The following is a 20,758-nucleotide window of genomic DNA, read 5'->3' as shown; positions in this document are numbered from 1 at the left end:
AAAATCATTTTTGAACAAACAAATAATGTTTGAACTTTATATTAGGCTAGTAGGTTTTGCTGTAATATCGAAATTGGAATCGAGAATTGTACAATTTCATTGGCATTTTTGATGTCATACAAGCTTATTTATTAAAATAAAAAAAAAAAAAAAACCTTAGCGTTGAGCCCAGAATATGCATTGCTAAGAACTTCATTTGGACAACTTTAAAGGCAGTTTTTCCTTTAAAGGAGATTTTTTTGCACCCTCAGATTCCAGATTTTCAAATAGTTGTATCTCGGCCAAATATTGTCCTATCCTAACAAACCATGCATCAAAGCTTATTTATTGAGCTTTCATGTGATGTATAAATCGCAATTTAAAAAAAAATTACACTTATGACTGGTTTTGTGGTCCAGGGTAGCGTGAGAAAACAAAAAACATTTCAGAAGAGTTACAACAAAAAAAAAAAGAAGAAGAAGGTAAAGACCATGAAGATAAAATGAAAGTTTTGCCGTTTGGGGGCTATAACCAGTAGCTTCATGTGTCTTTACCTGCACCTCTTGGGCTGGTATAAGACATGTTTTGAAAAATCACACCAAAATCTCATCTTTCATGAGGCAGAGATATGTCTAATAAAAAGACTGAATTTAACATGGTTAAGGCCCTTGCTGTAGGTATCTGAATGTTCCATAAAATGCTGGGAAAACAAAGCACATGCAATATGTAAAGAGCACTTTAAAGCCACCTGCAGGCACTAGACACACCTTATTTTCCTTATTTTATGTGGCTGCTTTTGTAGTTTGACTATTTCAGAGCACTTGTTCTGAACAATACACCTGAGAGTTCAGACAATGGGGAAACAAAGCTACTTCAAGCAAGTTTGCATAGTTTGTCTGAACTAAACAAATGACTCACAATAACCAAGTCACTGTGCAAATAATGCACACAACATGAATGCCTCTGTAAAGGCTTCTGAAGATACAGCTGCAAGAACAATTTTGTGAACCCATATGGAATTACCTGGATTTTTTGATTATAAAATACAGTCAGACTAGACGTTGGAAAAAGTAACCTTGAGTCTAGCAACTCATACCCTCCTTTAGCAGCAACAATGAACAAACTTTTTGTTTCACCCCACATCTTCACAGTTAGGTTATGATCAGGACTCCATCTTCATTTGATTTACTCCTGTGCATTGTTCTGTTGATTTACCCCACCTCTTTTAAGTTTGAGGTCAAGCACTGCTATCCTGACATTCACTGGTAAAATGTCTTGGCAGTTGGCACTTTGGACTTATCTGTTCCTTCAAGGAACATGCTTACACAAACACCAGTATGCTAATAACTACCAAAAATCTACTTATTAAAAAGCAAACCAATAACCTAACAATGTAAGAAACCTGTATGACTTTTATTTTTAAGCAGGTCATTACCCAGTACTGACATTAAAACATAAGATTGTGTTTATCAGACTCATGAGTATTCCATTGCAATGAGATGCAATGTTAAACAAAGCATTACAAGCCTCAGATTTTACCAAAAAAGCACTGAGAAACCTGTACAGACTCATATTCTTTTCTTATGTTTCAGTTTTTGTAAAAGCTGTTAACTTAATTTTTCCCAGCATGCACTGTTAATGGTTAGTCAAATACTGAAAAGTACAATTGTTTGTTTGTTATTTGCTTTGCCATATTATGTTTGGTTAGAATTGTGATTTAAAAGAAGATCACAATGAATGAGCAATTAATGAGAAAACCCAGGTAATTATAAAGTGTTCACAAAATTTTTCTTGCAACTGTACTGAACACACAAATCTTTGAATTCATAAATACTTTTGTGTAATCTGGATTTGGAGGAATCCTAAATAGTCAGGGACATTTTTACATACATGCAAACCGTGGCGAACAACCAAGTAAAACACAGCACACACACTGATCCCTATACTAAAAATGGCATGATTTGCAATGGACGCAAAAAAAATGATAATACATGCTTCTGCTAGACCAAAGGCTCAAAAGACTCCACTGGGTTGAGCCTTTGTCCTCCACTGAAAAAAGTCATGTGATCATGGTTGGTGTCAACCTGAGCTGACCTCATTGCCACCAAGCCACCGTTGCTTTTTCAGTGACGTAAGGCTTGCATTGACAGGGTAATAATATCCGATCTGTCCACTTACATGGCAGACACAAATAAATTCATATTTGATCTATTTCCACATATAAATGAGGCCTGAAACTGATCTGAGCACATTGGTATCCATGTGTTTTTTTCTGCTTACACGTTTGTGGGTCATTCTGATCTGTGCCACATGGGAGGGAAAAAAAAATGGAGTTCGGCTTAAACCATGTGATGTAAATGCGGCCTTAGTTTGCCTGACCACTAGACTGTGTCAACAACAACTGATGCATCGACCTAAAATAGGGATGCCAAATCCTGTTCCTGGAGAGCCACTTTCCAGCGTTTAGTTGTGTAGCTGTCATTAAACACACCTGAACCAGATCATCAAGGTCTCTTTTGCAGCTTACTATTCACTTATAATAAATGAATGGATGAATATGTCAAAATGTTGGACCCATGCCAAAATGTAAGTATTTTTTAGACAACAGCATTTTTGTATGAATTCTTACGATGTTATTTGTATAAAAACATGATAACGGAGCATAAGCACACTGTAGGAAAATGTGGATTGTATGAATCCATACAAAATAAAAAATAAAAAGTGTATTGGTGTATGTCCTTAATTCTAATCAAACAGCAAAATTAAAAGAGAAAATTACTCACTGCTCTTGACTGAGTAACGTTTGTGTATATTTAATTCATATACTCCCCAGTGTTTTATTTTACATTTGTTACTTGTTTGATTTCTTTTTTTGCGAATTAGGCTAATAACATGGCTTTTTTGTTATTATTACGTTTCTTGAGCTTCATTTATTTACTAGGTCTTTGAGAACTGTATCTGAGAAATTCCACAGTATATCATGATATTTATCATTATTGTGATATAAGATGCATGTATGCACTGATATCACAACTGGGACATTTCTTTACCATGCACAGGCATTCTCTGGCTTGCCCAGACTGCACAAACCACACCCAACCATCACAAACCCTGCCAGAGAGGTCAAAGCATGAATTATCTATGAAGATCAGATATCGGAGAAAGCCAAGAACAGCACAGAGAACAGTTTATGTTGGGGGAGGTAACACATAGTAATTATATTTAGCACATGGATCTTTTTATACAGTATGTTCTGAACCATAGCAAACAAAACCACAGGACTTTACTAACTAGTATCAGTTAAGCTTAGTTGATTGGATAATCATATTAGACAAAAAAGCATCTAATTCCCTTCTTATCATTAAAGCCATGTGAGAGAGTAAGCAAAGATCATGGTCATTATTTGCATCATACAGACTAGACTAAAAATCATCTAAGTAACCTGCATTATGCAAGAGCTCATGGATCATTAAAGACTATGAGAGATCATTGTAGGCCACCAAAGTATTAGTCTTTTTGTAGTGAAATGGAGTGTCACATTACCCAAAGGCCATCATTACCTGTGTGTCTGACCTTTAAGTGTTCAAAACACCACAAAAGTTTTTATCATCTGCTTGAATTGCTCTTATCACACAGACAAGAAGGTTGCACTGCAAAAATGCTGAAATAACATTAATTCTTTTTTGTTGTTGTTGTTCTTTGGAACAATCAATTGACATGGCTATCATTGAAACAATTCCTTCAAAATATGCATTAAGTTTCATCCACCCAATTAATCAGGGGACAATTAAACTTTTTAAAATACAAAATAAGAACCATGCGAAAGAAAAGAGAGTTATTTGTCTCAAATCTAGTTTTCTCAAGTTTTCAGCACCTAATTTAAAAAGAGAATAATAATCAAATTAAAATATAATAGGACAAACAGTGGAATACATGTGCCAGACATGTGACGTGATGAGTAATGGATGAATACTCTGATAGACTAATAATAAAAACAATAATAATAGTAATTACAATTAGTCAGATCTACTATATTAATAAATATATTTTTTTTTATGTCAAACCAAATAATTGTGGGGGTTTTTAATTTATCATTAAATGGCTGTCACAATATTTTCTAGGTTGTTTGTGTTCTGTTATAACATGACATTTTGATTAACAACTATCACAAATAACAGAGTAACATTTACTACAAAACATTAATATGTAAACTGTTATATAATGTTTTACACATTTCACTTTTTGTTTATTTCGTTTTATGCCAAATACACTATATAAAAACACACTTATGACTTGCAAAATGTGTGCTTTGATGCATTACAAAATCTTTTTAAGAGACTTTCAATAATTAAATGAAAACTATTACAAGATTATTATTATTGAAAAATTAAGTTAAACACGTCTGTGAGCTCAAAAGCGAGTTTTTTTCCTAAATATTTTAAGTGACAGCATCTGCCATTGCAAGCGTAGAATGACTCGGGATTGTAAACAAAGTCAAATGCACATCAGCTCACATGATCAAACCACTATGAGCAAATTATAGTCCATATTAACACAGCGTAACCTACCGTAATAAGAAAAATGTTAAATACGCACAGTTAGAAGGAAACCCACACCTTATCTGAACGGCCGCCTGTACGATTTCATCCGACTGAAGGCGAATACAGCTGGGCGTGGAAATCAAGCCCGTTTACTGCCACTGTTAAAGCTTCCACCTGATCTGACTCTTAGTCGATATATAGAGTTGTCCATGCATAGGACGACTAGCTCTTCTCATCACATTCTATGTTATTGTGAAGGTACGTCCTGCCGGTACGAGAGCATGTTGTGTGAAACAGCTGACACTTACGTCAGCATTCCTCATACTGCGGGTATACCCGGAAATGGGCGTTGCTTAGCGGCGCGGACGTTGTTTCTGATTTGGGCCTCTCCCTGTCATACGAAGATGCCGCATTCGCCTACAAGTACGCGGCCCCATCTGGCAAAGGTCAGCAAGTAGTAGATAGGGTAACAGAGCTTTTAAAAACAATTAAACCAAGTGCTTCTCAAAATGATTCAGTATTTCCAAGCACTAGAAACAGAATACTGGCGACACCAGTGCTTGTAAACACCCCACTCTGGTGGTCAAAAAGGTGTAAAAGCAACCATGACACGGTCTAAAAATGTATGATGCATTTTACAAACGTATTCATATTTTCACAAAATGTTAATCTATTATGTTAACTAAAAACCATTAAATATAAAACGTCTGTACATAACGTATTCTTTTATTATTTTAGTGCTGGTTTCATGTAGGCTAGATATTTTTAGTGAGAGCTTGGCTAATTAGGCCAGTTAGAGTCAATTAGTTCACTCTTTCTTATTATGCATGTCGTTAAAACTAGCAGACAAAAGTAGTATGGTTGGAATTTTTTAGAGAAAATCTATCATTCCAGTGTTCACACATTTGTTTTGCTGAGAACTTCTTCGGCTTAAGAGTTGGGAAAATATTCTTTCACCTTGCAAGAATTGCAGTAATTGAAAAGTATTTATTGATTAGGTGGAGTAGATGATGAAATATCATTTGGTGTTTTGCCTACTACTCCAGTGGATCAACAAAAAGATTCCATTATACTCCAACGGGTGCATGCAATATGGACTCTTTGTATCTCATCTATAGTCCAAGAGCTCACATTATTTTTCCCATTTATTAATTTAGTAAACACTCTTCTTTTTATCTCCTGTCCTTTTACTGAAGTGTTTATGGTGATTTTGGTATTAGCAGTGTTAGCAATTTGTGTGCTTTCATTTATTTTATGAAATATTCTGAAAATTCTGTGATTTACTCACTTTCGTATCATTTTAAATGTTTATTTTTTTCTTCAGTTGAACACAAAAATTATTTTAAAAGTAAATAAATAAATAAATAAATAATGTTTGACTGTTTTCCATACAATTAAATACAATGAAAGACCTTAAAACAACTGTCCATTGACAGACACAATCCAACCTGACAGCTCAGAGGATGCAGAGAAGTATGTCAGAAAATCCCCAAATCCAGATGTGAAAACATTGTCATATTATACCCAAAAAGACACATTTTATACACAGTTAATACACATTTAATACACAGTCAAAAAGCCTGTAATCACCACCAAGGGAACCTTAAAAAGTACAGCGTTAAAAGTCTGTATATCACGTTTTTTTGCTTTTTATTGTCTTTTTGTCTTTGACAGAATAGACTGATGTGATTTTTTTCTTTAATAATTTTAGCATAAGGCGCAAATGTGGGAAAACATTAAAGGGGCTAAATACTTTTTGAATGTGCTTTACATTTGCCTGTTGAACAGCAGGTGTCACCAGCATGCAATGTTTTGAGTGCGGGAATCCTTTTGTGACGAATTTGGTTTAACTGGTTCAAAACTAACCTCAAAATCATTTTATTTGCTGATATTTCAGTGATTAATCATGTGTGAGTTTTCTCTTAGCTGTTAAAATCGGAACTTGAGACGTGAATGAAATATATGGGTTGTTGACGTGACATGGCATTTTCACTGTCCCACAAGATAAAAATGAAGATAATTAATATTGTCGTTGTTTAAAATGCAGTAAATCGTTAAATTTCCTTGTCCTACACGGACCTGTTTTTATAAAAGCTGCAGTGTTATTCTATTTTTTTGTATTATTATTATTATTTTATTTTTATTCTTTTTTTATTATTTATTTATTTATTTTATTTTATTTTTATTTTTATTATTTTTTTTTTTTTGGCCAAATTTAAACATTGTCCTATGGTGTGACTGTCTCAAGCATGGTTTAATAAATTACAAATTTTATAAATTAAAAAGAAAAGCATAAAAATGTTAATAAATGCCTCTGGCATAATTGTACAAGTGTCTATTTTAGTAAATGGCAATCATTTTTTTTCATCCATATATTTCTGAAAGCGTAGGAAATTTGTACATTTTGTCTGCAAACCACGTGACACCATATCCTGATTTTAAATTGGCCAAATCCAAAAAAAAAATGTGTATATATAAAATTAATTAGTTGAAGGACCCCATTCATGATCATGTTACTGAAGTCCCCTGTGAAGCCCATGACATGTGCACTTTGTGTCAGAATTGTTCAAATATTCTTATAGAACTTTTCTGGAACCACTACAAAAGTTACATTGTATTGTCCTTTGCCGTAACACCCCTAAATTACATATTCTTAAATTGAAACTGTATGTTAAACTACGTAATCGTGGAAATATATGCAAATGTGTCTTGCTAACCACTAATAACAGGTTAGTTTGGAATAGCAAGGTCATTAATTGACACAAAAAGCTGAAATGTCCTATGGTGTGACAGATAATGTGCTCAGTACACTTGTACTGTCACACCATAGAACAAAGATGCCTCACACACACAATCTTTAAACAACTTTAATAACTACCCTATCTGTCATATGGTGTGACACATAAAAAAACCCCACATATTTGTTATTATCTCAAAATATCTTTAAAAACAGTTCAGGATTGCAATAGGGGAAATAGAAATATCACTCATCTTAAAATGGTATAATTTTCAGCAGTTTTGAACAGCAAAGTTTGTCTTGTTGTCAAAGTTTGTCTTGAAATCGTCCAACAAGTCATGGGGGGAAATTATGTTAATTTTATATTAAATAAATAAAACTATATGAAAATAAGTGTCTAACAATAAAGATAAATCCCTCTCATGCTATTTGTATATTATTAAGAGTTTTTGTTTTTGTTTTTTTTTTTTGCTATGTCACACCATAGAACAAATGTATGGTATAGTTAAGTAAAAAATAAATAAATAAATAAATAAATAAATATTCTCCAAGATCAGACTTCACACTACATAAATAAATGCATTTCTTCTTTTACAAAAAAAACATTGTTACTGCCTTTTTGTCAACTACACGTTTATAAATAATATATTGTTTAGATAACGAGGGAAAGTGATTATTTAAATAGCCAGGGAAAGTGGATGGAATTTACGTGTCATGAGTTTTGAGGAAAATATAATCACGGTTTTAATTCATTTGTGACCTAATGAAATGTATTCTTATTCATTTATTTGGTCCGTTCCGGAGTAATGGGGTACTATGTAAATGGGAGGAAACGGTTTACGAAATACGTGTTATAGAAAACTGGAACATCCAGAAGGGGTCGCATTTTGGTCTTGTTTTTCAGATCATGTCGCTTATTTCTCTTTTTATACAAACTTGGCAACACTGCTAAGGCGGACACGTCGTCCGCAATAATCAGATACGGCCGCTAAACGGTCCCCATTTGATATTATCAGGGCTCTCAAGTTTTGGAAGAAGTTTGGAGTGAGATTACTGTTAGGGGAGAAGCCACTCAAATATTTGCAGCAGCGGCCCCTCGGCCCCACACAATTCTCTTTTTTTTAGAAGTTACATTTTATCTATTGTTCAAAATTGACCAGCACAAAATAGGAATTTTATCAACTGGTAAATCTGATAAAAGTCAAATTAATGGAAATAAAATAAAATGTTTTATATATTTCAGAAATACAGATCAAAGATAAAAAGAAATTTGGCCCCAAACGAACCAACATAACAGCAGCACTCAATACTGTACATATATACCTATACAGTAGGATTGCAGAACTTGCCCTCTGCATGTAGCCTATGTAAAGCTGTGCATTTCAGCATTCCAGCTTATGAATGGCTTTTTTTTTTTTTATTGCAAGTGTTTTTTGCACATTTTGATGTCTTGATGATAGTGGTAGGAGCTTGAACTAAACTAGAGTAGCTAGTAATGGAATTATGTAATTTAATAACAAATGTAACTAATGAAAATTAACTTGTATTAAAATTAAAATGTAACTTATGAAAATGTTAACGATTACAATGGGGATTACATCTGAATATTTTCACACACTTACAGATTTGATTTCCCAAATTGCACTGACTGCTCTAAAATATGAGACACCAATGTTTCTGGAGTTTAGGACACAGAACAGAACACCTGCCTATTTGATAACTGTTTATTTCCAATTTGGGTTTATTGTATATGCTTTATTTTTTTTAAGATTAACTGTTTTTTTGTTTGTTTGTTTTTTGTTTTTGTTTTTGTTTTTTTTGTTTTTTGTCCAAGGCATTGTTAGATCACAGTGTTTCCAGTCAAAGCCATGCAAGGATTTTATTTCAAAAATGGTATCATAGCTATTAAACTATATCTTATCATTTTAAAAATCTGTATTTAACCTCAGAATGATCTCAAAGTAAAGAGATGCTAAAGTCTGATTTTGCGGTGGCTGTGCTTTAAAATTAAAGTATAATGATCATAATTCAAGTGATAAAGGATTTCGTAGGTCTCACAGCAATTAGTGTTCAGTACTACTGTAAGGTTAAACTTGCCTGCTTTAAAAGTTTAAAAAGGATTAACAGCTGAAAACATTCCATAGAATTTTAGAAAGGTAATCAAAACGTAATCAAATGTAAGCAGTTGCATTACTTCTAAAGCACTTGAAGTAGTTACACTACTTATTACATTTTAAATAGGGTAACTTGTAATCTGTAACCTATTAAATTTTCAAAATAACCTTCCCAACAATGTTGATACATTTAATGTATTTCTGAAATATATATATATAAATTATTTGGATGATAATTAATCTGTTTTACCAATTTTATTGGTAATATACCAGATTTACCAATTATCTAGTGCTTTCCTTAGTGTTCAGTAGCCAAAACTTAGTTAAAGCTGTTGGAGAGCTAATAATCTTGCAAGAATTTGGCTATATTTCCAAACATCAGCTCTAACTATCTTTGATCACAGGCAAGTGATTTTGTCCAGGAATCGTAAAATAAAGAAAAAAAAAAAACAAAAAAAAACAGAAGGGGTTACCTACTCCATTAATTTTGTTAGTTTTTAGAAAATACAAAGGGCAACGTCCACTCCGTGACCGCAACGCGACCACCGCCTCAACTGCACAAAACGCTTCCAAAAAGCGGCAGCCCCGTGACCGACAATTCCACAGTTTGCCGCGTCCAGTGTGTGCGCGTCTATGTTGCCTAGTGACGAACGTTACTGTAGCGGGATCACGTAATTTACCCAAAAACAAAAAAATTCTAATTTCTGATATTTGCTGGTAGGTGGCATTTAACTGTCAACAACACAGCAATGAACTCCCCCTGCAAGCCAGCGCCTCGTCCATTAACATTATATAGCGGGATAAGTTATGCCTTACTTCTCAGCGTGAGACATACAAGGTGTGGCGTGAGATCGTGTGAACTGGTTGAAATGCGTGTGTCTCACGGTGAATGCGTGAGACTTGAGAGCCCTGATTATTATTGATTTGCACTACGCCGTTTTCACGGTTCTATATGTTGTTAGGATAACAACAGTGTAAAAAGGTAAATTTTAGGGTCTGCTTCAAGTCTAATAACGGTTGTCAATGTCAAAATTAAGAGAACCAATCAGAAGGCTTAACGTGCACATACATTTTGTCCTGTGGGTGCCAGACACTGACAGGCCCGAATGCACAACTGTTTTCTGGAAATAAGCCCAAACAAAGCGGACTTGGCAACTACCTATTGTGGTTACGCCCTTGCGTAAAGCACCACCTTCAAACGCGCAGGTGTGTTCATTTCCAAACACTGATAAGCACGTGTAACAGCACTGGCTGTTGTAGATGTTCAACGAGTGTGGAAGCTTAACAAAACATTTTGCAAATATTGAAATAGTGACAGTATTTAAATGGGTGACTCTGAACATCCCGTAAGTACATGAAGCAAAAACACTGTGAGTGGGTTGCACATTTTGGGTTGGTTTATAGAAGGAAAGCGAGTGCCATGCATATTGCCTATTATAAGTTTACGTATTCACACTTAAGATTTTTGATTTCACTTTACAATAAGGTCTTATTAGTTAGCGTTGGTTAATGCATTTACTAACAATCGCTAAAAACCCATAATACATCTGCTACAGTATTTATTCATCTTTGTTAATGTTAGTTTATACTACAGTTTCTTGCTAGTTTATGTTTGCTCACATCCATTAAATATTATCACGCAGCTTTATTTAATAACGTGATAATGCTGTGACTAATTCGTTTATTTGAAGTTAACTGTGATTAATGCATATTTTAAAAGTATTGTTTGCTATCTGGTGTTAACCTTATTGTAAAGTGTCAACATTTTCTTAGGATGCAATACAAGAAAAACAATCCTTCACTGGTATTGGTTTTCAGCTTTATAGAACTGTATGTGATGTGTAGATTGTTTGCACTTACTTTTAGTTTTTTGTTAGTAGTGTTTTATAATGCATTTTGTTTCTCTCTGTGTGTTCAGGAGAAAACCGGGGAACCCGTTCCTGATGCCAGTTGGCCAGAGAATGGGGATCAGTGGAGCGATAAAGGAGAAGAGGAGGGAGGAGGAGGAGGAGGAGGAGGATGAATGTGGACTATTGCAGGAAATGGCTGAAGAAGATGAGGACATTGACCTCTACAATGAGGAGACATTTGGCTTGGGTATTATTGTATTATAAAGTCTGTAAGCTTACTGGAATTGGATATCATGCACAAACTGTTACTGGATTGGAATCCAATATATAATACATTTAAAATTGAGCTAAATGTCTGAAGCAGAACGTTTCCCATGTGTTTCTTTTCTCTGAGATGGGTAGAAATGAAAATGTGTTGATCAATTGATTTTAATTACTGTAGGTTTTTTTTTTTTTTTTGTTTTTTTTTTTTTTTTTTACTTGCTCTCTAAAATGTCATTATGCAAAAATATGCACGCAGATGAAGCCACAAGTGGTGATAATCCAGATGCTGACCCTATGGATCTCCTGCTGCTGTGTAGCAATAACTCCCCAACACCACGGTCTTCACCTCCTCCACCACCACCACCATCTCCACCTCGCAGATCACCTTCCCCTCACATTTCCCGTTCACCCTCCAGACCAGGATCTTGCGTTTGGCCCCACACTCCAACTGGCCGGTCTCAGAGAGGTAGAGCAGGCCGAGGGCAGCTGTTTGATGACCCAGCTGTGGTGAAGACTGTGGAAGGTCGACCAAGCTTGAAGGTTTACCTGCCTGAGGTTTATTAAAAAAAACTGTGTAATCTTAAATTGAGTACTAACCAGTACTACTCTTCTCTAGAGTCTTGATAGTGCCATTGTGGATTGCAGCCTCAGCTCCTACTGGGAGGACCTCAATTCAAATACAGTGTGTACTCTTCAGTTTTTCAGCAATATTTTCCTCTATAATTTTTTTTTTTTTTTTTTTTTTTTTTTTTTTTTTTTTTTTTTTGACCTGGCATATAATGTTTGCCTCTGTCTTTCTCACAGTGGATGATAGCACCTCTAAAGTCCAGCAGGCCACCTACGCCGTCTATACTTCAGGTGCTCGAGCAAATCTCAAATGTGTATCTTGAAGCTATACATCACAATAATCTGTTGATCACTTTGATCTTTTTACCCTTTAGGACCAGGCAATTGTGGGAGTCATTGATGGATCAAGACATGGCAGGGTCCCACCTGTGTCTCCAAATTTTGTGTCTCCAAACTTTCTGTCTCCTATGCGCCCTTATTCCACTAGCCGGGGCAGGAGAGGACATCCTTTTGTTGGTTCCTTTAATCAGAGATGTCATTATCAGGTAGTGGGGTTTCCAGTATATGTAGACCGTATAGACGAACTGTCAGTGACTATGCTAGAATGTTAAATCGATCTGTTTCTTCTTGCTTAGGCACAAAAGAATCCCATGGGCCCTTGCTCTCCCTTTCGTCCCCAAAGACTCTTTTCACCCCAGCAACAATACAACCAGGTGACCCCTTTGTTTATACAACTGCTAATATGGAAGGTTCCGTTTGAATAAAGCATTCTTGTGCCAGTGGCTTATATCTGCTTTAATTACTTTTTCAGCCTAGAGGTTTTCTGTCACCTTCCCGTCCTCCTCTCTCTACCCCAATGCCCCACACACCCAAACTCATGACTTTGCAATTTGGGACTGACTCCCCCAGGCCTGTTCCATTCTACAGCCCTTCTGCCAACATCATGCAGGGCTTCAGGTTAATAATCTTCATAAAGGAAAAGTTTATCCAAGATGAAATAATTATGTACCCTCGTGTTCACAGTTCTTCTATGAAACACAAAGGAGATACTTGCAGATATTTTCATATAGTTTTGTAATAATAATCCAAGAGTGACCAAACCATACATACGAAGTCATAAAATAGACTTTACTAGCTACTGTTTGGTCTGTTTCCACAAAAGTTTTTTCTTTGTCAACTTTTAGAGCACCAGGTCCAGTTGCCCAGTTCCATCCCCAGCATAAGCGGCTTTTGAGTCAACGACAACAGAGACCTCTCAGGTGAGAGCAAAGAGCATTGACTCTTTGAGAGGTTTTCATTTTCTGAATTAAAATGTAATTCACAGAAAGCCAGTAAGCTGGGACCCATATTCCCAAATCATGACTGATAAAGAAAAGGAATGGATAATCAGGCTGCAGATGATTCAGCTACAGAGTGAAAATCCACATCTGGATGACTACTATTACCAGGTCTGTACAAAGACTTTATATATAGGAAGATTGTGCACTCCTATTACATATGAATGGGAGAAAGTGCAACGCCCAATATGGCGAATAAGCCCTGCCTTCTAAATAAAAGAGCTAATTGTTGATTAAAGTCTGCACGCCACTGCAGCTGTTGTTAGAAGCTCCGGTTCCTATAAAAATGGGCAGTGCTCGGAAACTCACACTTTTTTTTTTTTTTTTTTTTTTTTTTTTTTTTTTTTTTCCTTCCCAAAATGGTATTTGAACATGAGAACAAGCTATATGAGCCTGTTTTTGTCATTTCATAGGTGTTTTCAAATATGAAATTTAATTGTGAGCTTAGTGAACAGTTTTGGAGAATTGGATGTTATAGAGAAAATAAAAATGTACAAATGGCTGTACTATATACCAAATATAAAGCTAAAAAATAAAATCTGTAAAAATAACTCTGTATCAGTATGAAATTTTGAAATGTGTAGGAACCCTGAAGTTGTATCTACTTTTTCACAATACGATCCCAGTGGCCTTAATAATTACTTTAAATGGTGTTTTCACAATGCGTCATCAATCAGCATATTGTCCTCACTGAACCAAATGAAACTTGCATATTTTTCTGATTATTGCTGCTGAAAATGGTCAATTATTGTTATAACAAATCAAAGAGAAGAGTGCAAAAAACTGTCAGCAAAAGGTGTTTGTGGTTGGCCAAACTGAACCAGAATTTCCAGGGCAAGAGTCTTGACAACATTAGTGTTTGTTCTCATTTCTGGTCAGGTAGGTGAAATATTAGGCTAATATCTTAGTTTGTCGAAATATTGCACCCTTTCCTGCTTACAAAGTCCTTCTCTATATGATTTAGCAGCTTCCTCACAGTTTTTATGTGGTTTAGATGGCTTAAATTAGCAGAACAACGTATTTAGTAGTACGTTTAACCGTGCAACCCATGTTGTTGTTTACATCAGAGTATCGCCAATATGGCCGCATGTCGGGGTAACTGACCAAATCGTGAGACAAGTGCAAACCCTCTATAGTATGTTTTTATTTTTTAATTCATTTACATGTATCAGTGACGTGCGTTTAAAAAAAAAATATATATATATATATATATATATATATATATATATATATATATATTTTTATATTTTTATTTTTATTTTTTTTTTTTTTTTTTTTTTTTTAAACAAATGTTTGAATAAGACTAAAAGAAACTGTTGGATGTCAAGCCTAGTTGTTCATCTCTGCAGGAGTACTATCAGAGGATGGAAACCAAACTTGCTGAAGAGGAGTATTTGGGTGACCGGTTAAAGAAGGAACCACCTAAACTCACAACCCCATATGTTACCAAAACACTCTCGTATATCCCAGGTCTGAAACGATGAACTGATGTATTTTCTGATGTTTTTTGATGATATGTGGTGTGTGTGTGTGTGTGTACTTGTTCTTGCTACATTGTGGGGACCAAATGTCCCCACATGGATAGTAAAACCTGAAATTTTTCAGGTTTTGAAAATTGAGTACTAACCGGTCCCCACAATGTTAAAAAAATATTAAAAATAGTAAATGGTGTTTATCTGAAAGTGTAACGATGCAAACATGTTTTCTGTAAGGGGTAGGTTTAGGGTTAGGGTTGGGTTAGGGGATAGACAATATTGTTTTGTCAGTATAAAATCTATAGAAGTCTATGGAAAGTCCCCACAATTTACAAAAACAAATGTGTGTGTGTGTGTGTGTGTTTTTTTTTTTTTTTTTTTTTTTTTTTTTAAAGAAATTTAGTGAATAGTTTGCAGTAATTCTTGCATTACTTCAGTTGTCCACATTGAAGGTTCACTCGGGCAGGTTGCAGTGTCTACTTGTTTCTCTCCTAGACGAGCAATTGATGCTGTTCATGCGAACACACCTGATGAGGTGAGGTTTCGTTACTTTAAATGAGGCTCCAAAATAATTGGCAAAGTTTTGGTGAATTTGGCTATTATATAATATTTTATATATATATGTATGTATGTATGTATGTATAATATATAATTTTTTTTTTTTTTGGGAGCAGGAGCACAAAGACACTAGACAGCAAAGGTTGGAGGTGTTGAGCACTATTGAGAAGGTAAAGTAACCAGTGTTTTTGGTTTTAAATCCAGTTTATTTTTTTTAAAATCTTAGTTATTTTTTGTTTGGGCTGTAAATTTGCACTTGTACAGCGTCCTAACCAGACATGTGATCACATCAACCAACTTTCTTGAATTTCTTTTCTATAAGGTGAGCCTGCAACCAGGAAACACCTTAAAATGCTGCCGCTCTCTAGTGGCTAGCCATTGAAAATGTCAAAATGGTTATGACATGATATAGCCTGGTTTGATGGAATTGCGTGATTTTTGGCAGTTTGATAAGTGCTCCAAAACACTGATTTGAAATTCAACAGTAAGGTAACTTGTGGGTAGCGTATATGACTGTTTGACTCCATTCAACCCATTTGCTTTCTCAGTTGTACATGGTTTTGTTAGAAGTTGAAGAGGCAGATAAGATGAAGGCAACAGTGTCTGACAAAGATGAGGAAAAGCGGTTGACACAGAACATTAAGAGGAAGGTGGAACAGCTGTACAATGAGCTGCGATGCACTAATCTATTGTAAGAAACTTTCTTTTCTGTTGTGAATGTACAGTGTAAGATTCTCATCTCATATGCTCCTATGGTGTACCACATTACAGGGACTCTGGAGAGGAATTTCTCTCCTGTCTACTAATATCAAAAGGAAAGCGGATGCTCGCCAGACTCCTTCCCTTCCTGTCACATGATGCATCTCTGCATGTCCTGAGCGTGGTGACCAAAAACCTCCCAGTACTGATGAGCAGGGATACAGATGAGGTCTGAAGCGTATGTAATTGTGACTTATCAGTGCATGTCTTGAATATGTAATCATCAAGCTCTAAACTCTTAACAGGCTCTGCCTGTTCTGTATCCATCCCTCCGTGCCGTGATTGATCGTCTTGCGTTCAGTCAACTAATCAGAATTCTCAAAGAGTTCACCGCATCACTGCCTGACTCAAAAGACACACGGTTAACACTGGCCTGTCAAAACAAGGTCAGCTTTTTGCGCAGGTTTTAAAATGTATATAATTTTGCCTTGCTATCTTAAATTAACTCCTTGTTTGCAGTTTGGTCTGTCGCTGCTGTACGCTTTGCTCTCGCAGGGGGAAAGGCTTTTATCTTCTGACCTTCCCATGGAGCCCAGCATTGGAGACTTTGAAACCTGGTATTTTTTTTTTTTTTGCTTGCATTCTAATTGCTTGAAGCAACTAAGTTCTCCCCTTTTCTCTCTGTGAAATGTTTAGCAGAATGTTCACACAGCTTTTTTTTTTTTTTTTTTTTTTTTTTTCTTCTCCTTCCATACAATGAAAGTAGACTTTCACAAGAGGTTGGCAAGCTCCAGCAAAGACAAAAGTACAATAAATGTTTCATGTAACTTGTACACTATAATCAAAGCCTCTAAAAGTCATATGGTAACTGTCAGAAACGGACCCAAATTTAAGGCATAAGTAATTGGGGAAAATCTAATTCTCAAGACAATGAATTGTCCATGGTTCTGTGTGTTATATGAGAACTAGTAATATTTAAGATTTCTTATGTGGTGTCATAGTTTTCAGATGTATTGTGAATGTGAGTTTGAAATGTATATGATTGGCAGCATAATTTGTTTCCAGGACGGATACAGTATTCCATGTGGCCCGGCAGCTATCCCAAACAACACTTGTTGAGCCACTTCTTCTGCCCTCCAACCTGCTAACACTGTTCTGTCGATATCTGGACAAGCGGACCGTACATCAACTAAAGAACAACATGGAGTGAGTCCAAATACTACACTCAGTACTTTGCACTTGGCATATCTCTTAAAACAAGGGTGTCCAAACATGTTAATGGAGGGCCGTTGTTCTACAGAGGTTAGCTCCAACAGATAAACCACCTAGTCTCTTCAGTTTCACTAGAAATTTCTAGGTAAGCGTGTTGGAGCTAAACTATGCAGGACTTTGACCTTCCAGGAACAGGTTTGGGCACCTCTGTCCTAAGGTAATTTCAGACCTGTTTGTTTGTTTTTTTGTTTTTGTTTTTTTTTTTCCCCACAAAACAGGAATTTTAATTGGTACATTTTGTGTGTGGGTTTTTTTTTTTTTTTTTTTGGCTCAGATCACTTTCACAAGGCAAAATTTTAAAGCTTATCAATTTAAATGAGTTACTAGAGTAAAACTGTCCTCTCATTGGTCTGAATGCACCTGTTTATGTTCTGGGATTCCCCTCATAGCTGTCAGCCATTAAAATAAAGTGATCAGCTGTTGTTAGAAGCATCTCTTGTATAATGTTTCACCACAAGTGAACTGCTTCAGAGTCTGTTTTTAAGTGAGGGTGTCTTGGACCCATTATATTTTATATATTTGATTTTATTTTTGTTACATAATTTGTGTCCTTACACCTTAACCAAATTAAAGGGGTCATCGGATGCAAAATTCAAAATTCACTTTTACATGTTTAAACATAAATGTGTGTGGCACAAGATTACTTTTTGGTTTTTGAAGGGAATGCAAGCCCCCCCCCCATACCTACATGCATCTGTTCACGCAAATCCTTCGTGATAACTCAGTAGTAAGTATGAGGGTGTTTTTGTTTTTTTTTTTTTTTTTTAATGCATAAAGTAAACGGGATGGCTCATGACCCCACAGAAGAGAGGGGTAGGGAGAGAATAGATCATTAGCATTTAAAGAGACATGCAACAAAATGGGTTGCTTTGTGCAGTGCTGATTTTGGCTAGGTGTGTTGTTTTTTTTTTTTTTTTTTTTTTTTTTTTTTTTTTAATATATACTCCAAATTGGCCATTGCATTAAAAATAATCGGTAATGTAATTTTATTCCAGTCTCTGCAGTTCACCAAATCATTTGCACAAATCTGATTTTCTTGTTTTCTATCTGAAGCTATATAGCTACAACACTGAAAAGCTCCATGTTTTAGTGTTGTCCAGTTGTCCAGAGTGCTGCGTCGATACGATTATTGGGTTAACTTTCGTTGTGTGCAATGGCTTACAACCTCCCGAAAGTACGCCCAGTATAAAAACACTGCAAAAAAAAAAAAATGTAATCAATATAAAACGACTGAAGCAGCGAACACACTGATCTTGGGTCCATATAAATTTAGCTTTGTGAATATGGTCCTCATACTCTCGTACATACAGTTTCATGGTGGTCATGTTTGTAATAGTTTTGGCTGTTATTAAATACTTTTGGCTGTTATTAAAGACAACTTTATGTAGCATCACAAAAAACTTCCCGTGGCTCTACGCAGAAAATACTAAACACGTCGGTGCCATTAGCCTTGTGGGCAGGATGCCGACATGTGGCGCAGTTGCGCTTCGGGTGTCCTGTGTTCGAATCCCGCCTTGTGGACCTTTCCCGATCCTACCAACCCCACCCCCTCTCTCTACCCCTAGTTTTCTGTCACTCTCCACTGTCCTATATAGAAAACATGTAGGACCCCCTAAAAAAATACTAAAACATTTAGTGTGGTGGACAACAGTAAAATCCAATTTGTTAGTAAATTTTAATTTAAATTTTTTTTTTTTTTTTTTTTTTTTTTTTTTTTTTTTTGTTTTCTTTTCCCAACTGCAGATCAGCTACAGGATATCTGGCTGTAGCATCATAAATGAGCACTGACCCTATGACGTCTCTCTACATTGACCTGAAACATAGGACGATGCTAAGCCTGAATTAAACTGGATTTTGTGGTGGACCACATTCATCCAAGACTTATCTGTATTCTTCTAATCAACCTACATTTCTTTTTCTCCCAATTTTTTTTCCGAAGTTGCGTCAAGGTCAGATTTGCACACTAATTGGCAATTAGCACTTTTTTGATATGTGGCTGATATTCAGTCATTAATCATGACCATATGAAGCGTGTCGTGTCACAGATAAAGCTGATAATGTTGGATTTGTGGTCTGCAGGTCTTCAGAGCAAGCTGCTGGGGTTGATGTAATTATGCAGTTGCACTAAAGGTGTTGGGTTTAATTTGTGATTATAAAAATGTATTTTGTTATAAATCCAGCTATGTCTTTCAAAGAAAGGTTTTGGGTGTTAATTTAGATGCCTTTGTTAATTTCAAAAGTATGCATGTTTATCTGAAAAATGTTTGCGGTATGGTTTAATTTGTTTTATTTTTGTAATTGTTCAATCAGTGTCCTAACTAATATATATATATATATATTCACTGTTGCAGAGCACATGCAAATAAAAAAAATCTAAAAATAAAAATTTGTAAAAGGAACTGACTCCATGTTGATTGACTAAATCAAAGATTTGAAACTCAGAACCTTATGTTTTGGTTTGTTGTTATTATTATTATTATTATTATTATTATTATTATTATTATTATTATTACAGCATGGCCATAAGTAAATTTTAAGCAATTTCTTAAGCACACTTTTTCATTAACTGCAAATTTGTGAATACCACAATGGTGTTAGATGATGTGCTGCACTTGATCAATGTTGGTTTTTTTTTTTTTTTTTTTTTTTTTTTGGGGGGGTCTCTTCTTCTTCTTCTTCTTTCCCCTCCTTCTTCTTCTTCTTCTTCTTCTTCTTCTTCTTCTTCTTCTTCTTCTTCTTCTTCTTCTTCTTCTTCTTCTTCTTCTTCTTCTTCTTCTTCTTCTTCTTCTTCTTCTTCTTCTTCTTCTTCTTCTTCTTCTTCTTCTTCTTCTTCTTCTTCTTCTTCTTCTTCTTCTTCTTCTTCTTCTTCTTCTTCTTCTTCTTCTTCTTCTTCTTCTTCTTCTTCTTCTTCTTCTTCTTCTTCTTCTTCTTCTTCTTCTTCTTCTTCTTCTTCTTCTTCTTCTTCTTCTTCTTCTTCTTCTTCTTCTTCTTCTTCTTCTTCTTCTTCTTCTTCTTCTTCTTCTTCTTCTTCTTCTTCTTCTTCTTCTTCTTCTTCTTCTTCTTCTTCTTCTTCTTCTTCTTCTTCTTCTTCTTCTTCTTCTTCTTCTTCTTCTTCTTCTTCTTCTTCTTCTTCTTCTTCTTCTTCTTCTTCTTCTTCTTCTTCTTCTTCTTCTTCTTCTTCTTCTTCTTCTTCTTCTTCTTCTTCTTCTTCTTCTTCTTCTTCTTCTTCTTCTTCTTCTTCTTCTTCTTCTTCTTCTTCTTCTTCTTCTTCTTCTTCTTCTTCTTCTTCTTCTTCTTCTTCTTCTTCTTCTTCTTCTTCTTCTTCTTCTTCTTCTTCTTCTTCTTCTTCTTCTTCTTCTTCTTCT

At 35.3% G+C, this 20,758-nt stretch overlaps 2 protein-coding genes across 5 annotated transcripts in view; one reads left to right on the top strand and one right to left on the bottom strand.

Annotated features, from left to right (window-relative positions):
- ccser2b (coiled-coil serine-rich protein 2b) overlaps positions 1-4,827 on the bottom strand; it is a 66,493-nt gene extending 61,666 nt beyond the window's left edge. For 2 of the 4 annotated variants that reach the window (XM_051124458.1, XM_051124462.1), the window contains exon 1: positions 4,596-4,827. The gene's annotated coding sequence lies outside the window, so the exon portion shown is untranslated. Of the gene's footprint in view, positions 1-4,547 lie in introns of all 4 variants that reach the window. The other 2 variants (XM_051124459.1, XM_051124460.1) reach the window with 2 other exon arrangements.
- A 5,781-nt stretch (positions 4,828-10,608) lies between these two features.
- Positions 10,609-19,786, top strand: patl2 (PAT1 homolog 2). The gene is given in 20 exon segments (XM_051123629.1): positions 10,609-10,717; positions 11,290-11,382; positions 11,384-11,468; positions 11,742-12,025; positions 12,102-12,167; positions 12,290-12,343; positions 12,427-12,597; positions 12,688-12,765; positions 12,864-13,009; positions 13,237-13,311; positions 13,377-13,500; positions 14,739-14,859; positions 15,302-15,399; positions 15,539-15,592; positions 15,971-16,113; positions 16,194-16,350; positions 16,427-16,567; positions 16,641-16,738; positions 17,187-17,327; positions 19,137-19,786. Coding segments are annotated over 20 exon segments (2,184 nt in total). The 5' UTR covers positions 10,609-10,696; the 3' UTR covers positions 19,171-19,786.
- Positions 19,787-20,758: the final 972 nt, after the last annotated feature.

Source organism: Labeo rohita, chromosome 12 (assembly GCF_022985175.1).
Source record: "Labeo rohita strain BAU-BD-2019 chromosome 12, IGBB_LRoh.1.0, whole genome shotgun sequence".
NCBI lineage: Eukaryota > Metazoa > Chordata > Actinopteri > Cypriniformes > Cyprinidae > Labeo > Labeo rohita.
The sequence above is the reverse complement of the archived record's forward strand: the minus strand, read 5'-3'. Positions and strand labels throughout refer to the sequence as shown.